The 9,358-nt window shown below is 46.5% G+C and overlaps 1 protein-coding gene across 1 annotated transcript; it reads left to right on the top strand.

The window, feature by feature from the left end:
• Nucleotides 1–2,632: 2,632 nt before the first annotated feature.
• On the top strand, nt 2,633–7,464 carry LOC310850517 (putative G-protein coupled receptor 21; the record flags this gene model as incomplete). The annotated part of the gene is made up of 2 exons (XM_083752038.1): nt 2,633–3,755; nt 6,768–7,464. 2 exons carry the CDS (start codon nt 2,633–2,635, stop codon nt 7,034–7,036), a joined length of 1,392 nt encoding a protein of 463 aa, XP_083608164.1. The 3' UTR covers nt 7,037–7,464.
• Between the last annotated feature and the right edge of the window lie 1,894 nt (nt 7,465–9,358).

The raw sequence follows: 9,358 nt of genomic DNA, 5'->3' as shown, positions 1-9,358 counted from the left end.
CACCCAAAGATCCCAGGGCATTTCACAACAGAAAAATACAAAATAAGAATATAAAATACATTTTGCTTTCAGTTAGAACTTTGCAAAAGAGGTGTGAGAATGAAGAAGAAACTGCACCAATGGAAAGCAGTATATACCCCCGACTGATTAACTTCCTTATTCCTCTGCACTGATCTGTAAATCAAATTTGAAAACCCCATAATCTTCTCCATTCACCTGCAGAGCAAGGCAGGTCTTCCGTTACCCTAGCAATTTGGCAAATGGAGCGCTAAGAAGAGACCTAAATTTGGATCAGACCAAAGGCCCATCTAGTCAAACATCCTCTTGTCACAATGGGTGATCAGATGCCTCGAGGGAGCTCACAAGCAGGACATGAGTGCTGTAGCCCTCTCCCCAGCCACTGGCCTTCAGAGGTAGGACACAGCCATCATGGCTGGTGGCCACAGGTCACCTTATGTCCCATGAGTTTGTCTGAAACCCTGCCCAACAAGCTGCTTCAGAAATATGTATCTCCCCACTCCTTGAATCCTTACAGGCTCTAAGTGACAGAGCATCTGCCTTACATTCAGAAGGTTCAGTCCTGATGACTTCAGGTAGGTGTCTTTCGTTGCCTGAAACTCTTGAGAGTCCCTGCTGCTACCAGTTAGACAGTGCTGAGCAAAATAACCAAGGTGCTGACTCAATGTAGGGCAGCTTTCTGTATTTCCTAATGCAACAGTAACTGATAGACATGGGTCTCCATTCTGCAACTACTACTGAGGTTCTGTATTTGTGAGGAGTCATCTCTTAGTGTGCTGTGGTGGTTAAAGAGTTGGACTAGGACCTGGGGGTGGGCAGGGTTCAAACCTCCACTCGGCCATGAAGTTCACTGGGTAACTTTGGCCCAGTCTCTCAGCCTAACCTACCTCACAGGGTTGTTGCGAGGTTTGAATGAGGACTGGGGGAAACTATGGACACCACTCTGAGCTCCTTGGAGAAAATGGTGGGGTATAGATACAACAAATAAAAACAAATTAGGGTCATGGTTTCTAAGTCTTGAGTCATGAGCTACTTTCAAATAGAGCCTACATCCCATCCCCCACTGTGGAATTCAGCCCTATGTGGAAGCACAAGGGTGATCATCATGAAATGAGAATGAGCTGGAGAGAGCAGGTGCTCACTGGATCACCTACAAAAGGGTTTTCTGACTCCTTTGCTTTTGACATTGCTATGACAAGCAGTATTCCAGCTTTCAGATCTTTGCCAGGAAAACAAATTTACTGGCTGAATTAATTTCTGCTTGGCATGTTAAAGGCACAACAGGGTGTGTGAGAGTGAGAGAAGGCAGCCTTTTTATCATCCTCACTGACCACAAAGCCAGCCAGGAAAAGCATATGGGTGTGGCGGCCAAGAGAAGAAAGCTAGGGGTCATAAAGAAAACTTCCTTGGACTCCATCTTCCACAACCCTCTTTGACAAGGTTGGTCAACAGGCTAGTATGATGGAGCCACATCTAGGTAGATAAAGGATGGCATGAAAATATCCTGCTTGTGACGAGTGACATGTTTTTACCACCAGCACCTCACGAGAAAAGAAGCCAATGCTCAGGTCCTTATCAGCAAAGGAACACAGGGAGCAGCCTTTAACCAACTCCGTCCGTTGGTGCATGCAGCCCAGTATTGTCTACACTGACTGGCAGCTGCTTTCCAGGACTTCAGGCAAGCATCTCTCCTAACCGTACCTGGAGATACTGGTGGCAGTTAAACCTGGGACCTTCTACATGCAAGGCACTGAGCTACGGTCTTTTGCTCTGTTCATGGTGCATCCCTGGAGCTGCCACTATCACAACAGTATGAGATCCCTTGCTGACACTGAGAGAGCCCAGTATTTCACACTGTGGAACCAAGCCCTAATACTTTGCTCTGAGCTCCAAGGCTGTCTTTGCTGCCGTCTTTCCCATTCACAGCCCAGTCCTATACATGGCAAAGTCCTCAGCTTGCCTAATTCTGCAGTCACACCCACCCCATACATTTAAGCATTCTGATATCACTTTAACTGCTACGGCTTTCCCCCAAGGAATCCTGGGAGCTGTAGTTTGTTAAGGATGCTGGAAACTGTAGCTCAATGAGGGTTCTCATGACAACTCTCAGCACCCTTAACTACAGTTTCCAGCATTCTTTGGGGGAAGGCATGAATGTTAAAGTGGCAGAAGACTGCTTTAAATGTATGGGGTAAATGCAGCCTGCATCAGATTGTGGTGTTCAGCATCTCAGCAGGACATGCTTCAGTTGCAGGGATGTTGATGGACTACAATTCCCATCATCTGTGGCTGTTGGCAGGTACAGATTGGAGGGGTTGGCCACTCTTGTTACCTGGGCATGATTTGGGGGGCTCCACGTGTGAGAGTAGAAGAAGAAAGTGTGAGAAATCCAGCCAGGGCCACAAGGACCTTCAAGCCCCCCAGTCCCAGCTGTTTGAGGCCTTCCATCCCGAGAACACAATTCCAGGTGCAAATCGCCTCCTTCATTGTCCCCACCTCCCAGTGCAACCAAAGAAAGCATCCTGATAGTAACTTCTCCTCCTCAGGAGGCTATGAGAGGCTCAGCTCCGCAGACTTAAGACTCCTGAAAGGCTAGCAGGTGTGCTTATCAACCATGATGATTCCCTGCTATATCTTGCTGCTGCTTCTAAAGCTAGCAGGCACCTGGGCTGCTCAAAAGGGAGAATGCGATGAGGCCTGGACTCCTGTGACTAAAGGACCAGAGCAGCCGGAGTCTAGAAAAGGAAACCTGTTGGCTGTACAAGAGAGAAAAGATGCAAGGAGAGATGGGCATTCCCTGGGAAAACAAATTCCCAACCTGAAGTGGAAGGAAGAAACCCAAACAATTGAGCCAAAGCCGCCTGAGGATCTTGTAGGGGAGCAGCCCTCCAAGAAGGACCCCCAAATTAATGAAGGTCTCCCCTGGCAGCAGGGCCCTTGCCCCAGCAATGGAGGCCCTCAGCAGTGGTGCGGCAGCTGGATGGTGAAAACCAGTTTGATCTGTGTTTTGGGGCTGCTGGCCCTGGTGGGCAATGGGACCATCATCACAGTCATTGCCTCCTCTGTGTCCGGCTGGAGTCACAGCACTCGCCTGGTGCTGTTGTCCTTGGCTGCGGCCGATACCGCCCTGGCAGTGCTGGTGGTGCCCCTCAACCTCTACCGTAGCTTAGTGGTGGGGCCGATGGCAGAAGAAGGGGAGGCGTCGTCCTGCCGGGCAGTGGCCTTCATCAACTGCTGCATTTTTGGGGCTTCCCTCTACTCCTTGGCAGGTGTCTCCCTGGAGCGCTATGTGGCCATTTTCTACCCTCTGCACTATAGGCGCCTGCTGAGCCACAGGAGGGTGGTCCTCCTCATCACTGCTGCCTGGCTCCTGCCGGCCCTTCTGCTGGTGCCGTTGGCCGTGCCGGGCCCAGGAGCCTTGCTCCAAGTTCGCTTCTCGGTCTCAGCCCTGCTGTGTGAGCCAGACTACGGCTCAAACACCACCTACTCCCTCTTCATAGCGGGCACCATTTTCTGCCCTGCTGCTGGGACCATCACCTTTGCCAACCTGTGTCTGTGGCGGGCAGCCCGCTCCCAGTGCCAGCGTGGGAAAGGTGGCAGGGCCCTTCCAGCGAAAGAGGCAGGGCTGAAGATGCGCTGTGTGCTGCCATTGGACGCTGCAGCCCGCATCCTCCTGCCTGTCATCATCGCCTTCTATGTCTGCTGGGTGCCCTGCATCGTCACCATGCTGTACAATGGTGAGTGTACAGAGAGGGGTGGTTGCTGTTCTGGGGACCCAAAGCAAACCGAAATCAAGAGGGGCAGGGGTGAGGGCTGGCTAGCAATTCATATGCGCCTAGATACACTTTGATATAATTACTACCAGCAGGCTCTTGCCAGACGCTGAAACAAAAACAAAACAAAAAAGATACTGCAGTTTTGAAATCGGGGGTCCAAATCAGTGCAGTATTGAAAGGTTTGGTCTGCTATCTTGAAACAAAATGGTATCTAATTATATCCAAACATAGATGAAAACTTGCTTCTTGAGCTCTGGAACCAGCATGCAAAATTTGGATATGATATCCTAAGAGGTGCTCAGATGCAAAGCAATCAGACAAACAAGTTTCCAAAATATATGGTACAAAATAATGGAAATGCAATACATCTCACAACACATGGGGAGATTACGACCAGGATCTCAGTAAGCAACAGCTGGAGAACAAACTGTTGATGGCCAATTTCAAAGGCTGATGTGCTCTCACCTTCTCATGGGTTTTTTAATCTTTAAATTTGACATGGACCGGTCCCAAAAGAGGACTGTCCTCTGACAGCAGTTCAAACAAAGAAACTTCCTCTGCAAAGTAGGGTCATGGGCACTCTTATTGCTGCCTGAGGCTCTCCCCACCTCCAAGTACTAGATGCTGTATTGGTTAACTCTGCAGCAATTTGTACTTCATTGATTGAAAAGCCAAAGTGATTCAACAGAGAGAACGCAAGCATAATTGTTCTAAATAGGTTATCTACAGTTTGAAAAACACTTCAGCAGCTGCAACGTCTGATTTGCTGTTCCCCATCCTGCAAAGAAACATAAAGAACTAAAAGTCTGTATGGATGCAACAACAGAAAACATGTCCCCAAACTATGGGAGATTGTCTGTGTTGCAATTAGGACACAGTCATTACATACATGTATACACCCACACCCCAATTCCCTAAATACTACAGTGCATTATTCACAAAGATTTTCCACAACAATGTGGTCTAGAAGCTTGCTTAAAAACAAACAAAAAACGACTTTGACCTCATGTACCAAACATAAACCTCCTGCAATGTTTACTTGTTTAAAATTTGTTTGGCATTAGGTAATTTGATCCTAGAAGGATGGATGAGGTTGCATGGAGGTCTAGAGACTGAGGTAATTAAGCACTACAGTTTCAGTCAAAATTCTGACATTGCTGGGTAGATTTTCCTCTTTCCAAGCAGTAAGGAGTGTGTGTCTGTGGATGTCATTTCAAGAGTAGGGATGGGAGGGATAGAGAAACTAGTAGGAGCCAGTGCTAAGACTGTTATGCTAAGACCTGGAAGTAGAGATGGGGGAGAAATTTGATTTGCTCCAAATTTAAAGGCAAACCCACCAAATCCACACTTTCTGAAACAATTTGCGAACTGAAATTCACTAACTTTTGCAATCTGTTTCTCCATTTGAGTAACGTGTAGAAAAGTGCATATTCTAGGGTACATGGTGGAAATAGCACGCAAAAATAACACACATAATTGGTTTGCAGAAATGTGTGTATGGTATTTGACAAAACTGCAAAACAAAAATTGTGTATATTAGGAGAAAATTGCATTAAAATGCTGGTGGATTCTCATGAAGACTTTAAGAAAATAATATTAATCCGCAAACTGGTGTGAATTTCAGTGCAGAAGGGAATTTAAGATGGGTTAATTTCAGTTTCTCATTTTTCCAATTCACCCAGCCCTACTTGGGAGTAAGCTCTGTTAAATTCAGAGGGACCTAGTTCAAAATGATTGTGTATCCAAACTGAGTTGGTGTCATAGAACAGTGTTTCCCAACCTTTGGTCTCTAGCTGTTTTTGGACTACACTTCCCATCATCCCTGACCACTGCTCTTGCTCGCTAAGCATGATGGGAGTTGTAGTCCAAAAACAGCTGGAGACCCAAGGTTGGGAAACACTGTCATAGAAGATGGGCTTGCAGGCAACATGGCGGGGCAGAGAAGGCTTATCCATGATTGGAGTGAATAGGGTACTCCCCTTCCAACCTCAGTCTGCCCTCTGCCAACCCCCACCAGCCTGCCTTCTTACTTACCCATAACCAGTCCAGAGGGTGGTCCTGCCTGTCAGTTTCCTCCTCCTCCTCCTCCTCCTCTTCCTCTTCCTCTGTCTCAGCATTGCCCTTTGCAGAACTGAGCAGGGGGACAAAACTGGAATGAGTTTGCTGCTCTGCCTGTCTTTGGCTCCATGTGCTCTTGGACTCCCTGTCTTATGCCTTACCTATCCCAAGGTGCACCATCTACCTATGCTCCAGGTAAGAGATCACCTTACCTGCTATATATTGCTGCAGACATCGGAGGAGGCACTTCTTAGATAGGAAGCTGCCGTATACAGAGTCAGACCATTGGTCAATCTAGTATTGCTTGTGTACTGACTGGTAGTGACTGTTTGGGATTTCACACAATGAGTCTTTCTATGTCCTACCTGGAGATGCCGGGGATTGAACCTGGGACCTTCTGCATGCAAGGCAGATGCTCTACCGCTGAGCTACGTGGTAGAAGATCTGCTCAGTGGTGACACATAGTAGAGCTTTAACTGAGCAGCCCACATGGCATGGAACTTCCTTCCAGTGGATATAATACAGGTGCCTCATACAAAATCCTTTGGGGATTTTGGTTGCTATGAAATACATTTTTATTTCACATGGCTTCCCCAGAAGGATAATCTAAGCCTGGTCACTGTTGCTTTTGGAGCACTATAATGTTATTTTAATAGGATTTTTGCTTGGTTTTCTTAATATATTGCATTGTATTTATTTCTATCCTGTATATCACTTATTAGAGGTTCTTTTGAACATAAAGCCATTAAGAAATAATGCTGTGAACTGCCCTGCGATCTAGAGATGAAAGGCAGTATACAAATTTTATAAAGAAATAAAAGAAACAAAAAATATTCTAAGATAAAGAATGAAATCAAATAAATGCATTGCATCCTCCTGGCTAAAACATGCCTTCCCTGTGCTGTCTCATTCCAGCTATCACCCACAAAAGAGTCCATGGATGGGTTGAGATGGTGGCCTTGTGGCTCCCCATAGGCAGCGGCTTCCTCAACTGCTTTGTCTACTTCTGGACCAACAGGAGCTTCCGGCACAAGTTCCAGAAGATCGGGCATAAGCTGTGCTGGCCCTGCTATAAGGCCACAGAGGACAAATGGTGGCAGCAGCAGCAGCAGCAGCAGCAACAGCAGCAGCAGCAGGAGCTCCCTACCGTCAGTGCGGTTGTAAGCAGCATAACCTCCCCCTAAGGCTCCTCCTGCAACATGAGTCTCCCAGCATCAGCTTTTCCAAGAAGGCCAAGCCAAACTGTAACAAACCAACACCCATCCAGGCTCTCCTTACTCAGTTCAGTCTGGTTTGAGGAAACCTTGTTGCAGCATGAGGGCCATTCCTGGAGCACATCTGCATGTATCTTTTGGGAGAGACCTGGATGCCTAAGCAGTTGGAAGGGCAGTTCTGGAAACAGTCATGCCAGGAAGTGATTCAAGAGAGGAAACTCAGTGTCTTACTTGGCTGGGTTTCCACTTGGGGGTTATTTTTGTGACTGGCTGGGCTGAACTAGGGTCTAAGCTGAGAAGGCCAAGGAGCTGGGGACGAGTGCTGTGTCACACCACGCCCTGACACGCCTGCTCCCACTTTTCAGAAATGCTTCGCCAAAACATTGGGTGGTTTGCCCACCCCCAAAGCAACTGCTTGGAAGTGGTGATAGAGCAGCCGCAGGCAAAAGTTGTACAAGGGATGTAAAAGGAAAGCAGGGGTCACTGGAACATCAAGTTGAGCAGAGAGCTGCCTCTCCCCCCCCCTCCCATTTATATTTCTATCTCTGTTCTCTCTTTCTATTCCTCCTCTCTTCACCATTACAAACACTGCAGCAACCATTTTGTTCCCCCAGACCCACGGAAAGGAGACTTGGTGGTGAGGAGAGAAACCCTTTTAAAAATAATAATAGTAATAAAATATGAAAAATGGTAAGGGTCATGGTGACTATTTTAATGCTCCTTTAGCAGCCAGACTCTGCCATCCAATTGAATTTTAAGAGTAGGGTTTTAGCTAATGGTTTCCCTCCTCCAGTGTGCTGGGCTGTTGTTGACAGAAAAACACGTGTGGGAGACCCATCGTCACGTTCCGTAACAGCCAAGGCTCATGAACCGAGGAAGAAATTGCCATGAAATGAAAACATCTGTGAAGTTGATCTGAGCTGACCTACCCTGTAGGGTCTCCCCCCTTTTTTTGGCATGTTGAATTGGCCACAGAGCCCATACCAGACCTCATAACATCTTGGAATCTCTTCATCTCAAGCAGAAGCGGAAAACCTTTGTCCCTCTGAACGCTGCTAAGCTTCAACTCCTTCAGTCCTGGAGAGCAGGGCCAGTGGGAGTCTGGAGGTCCAAAGGCTCTCCACTCCTCCTCTAAAGAGATGTACCAGGATGCAGTGGGTTAAAACAGAAGACACGTGCCAGCGCTTTCACGAGACTGCAAATCCCGCTGAAAGAGACCACCACTTGGATTCACCTCATCACACAGGGGTGGAAAATGCTTGGGCAACTAGTTCCTTGTTCCCAGAAGCCATGATATAGCATGTAGCACTCCTGTGACTGTTCGTCTTTTTACAGCAGAATTCGACCCTCCCTCCCTGTATCCTGTTGCTGCCCAGTCGGTTTTTATATAACCTTGTCTCTCCCTGCCCCACATCAACCTCTTCTTCTTAACTATTTTATACACTAGTTTTTAAATGATTCAGAGTGAGAACAGAGAACTGAAGAGATCAACATCTCTGAATGAAGAGATCAAGGTTTCTGATTCAATTGCCTCCTCCCCCTCCTTAAGATCCTAGCAGTTACAGTCATGCAGAAACACAAGCCATTGCATAGAGAGTGACTAATTCTCTTGGGAAACTTTTTCCCTCTGTAAAAGTAGACATTTTTTATTTCTTTTTTTTTTTTTGCAAAAAGGCCAGTGACGGGTGGGGTATTGGGGCAAACTTGTTACAGATTTTTTTTTTCTGCTGCAACAAAATTGGACTAAGATCTCAGGCAGTGCTTCTGTTCAGAAAACTAGCTGTGTTCATGATGGGATGCCAAGAGCCCTCTATTTGTTTTCCTCCTTTCACCTGCAATATTCCTACCCTCTGTGTGTTTGTGTGTGGGTGGGGGGTTTCTCTCCCACTCTGTAGCTGTTGTGCAGCAACAATTATGCGAAATAGCATGTTTGTATCTGATTTGCTTAAAATAGCCATATTGAGAGTATTATTTTTTTTTATGTAAAGAAAAGAAAAGCAGCATGAAATGATCCAAATCTACTTGGTAAACCCAAACCTCTCTCTAAAACTATCCCCCTCTGTTTTATTGTTTTCCAAGCCTTTTAAAAATCCTTTTGTGGCTTGGAGTTCTGCGTGTAAGTAACAATCCTTTCTCTCTCCACCCTCCCCCTTTCCTTTCTGATCTGTAAGTGCTGTGTTCCTTGGAGAAAAAATATTAAGTTATAATTTAAAATGATTGAATAAAAATAAAGATTTTTGAAATAACTTTTGGATTCTGCCTCCTAATTTTTATTTTCTGCTAGCCCTGTCA

The sequence above is a fragment of the Podarcis gaigeae genome (assembly GCF_964106915.1).
Source record: "Podarcis gaigeae genome assembly, chromosome: 8".
Taxonomy (NCBI): domain Eukaryota; kingdom Metazoa; phylum Chordata; class Lepidosauria; order Squamata; family Lacertidae; genus Podarcis; species Podarcis gaigeae.
The sequence above is the reverse complement of the archived record's forward strand: the minus strand, read 5'-3'. Positions and strand labels throughout refer to the sequence as shown.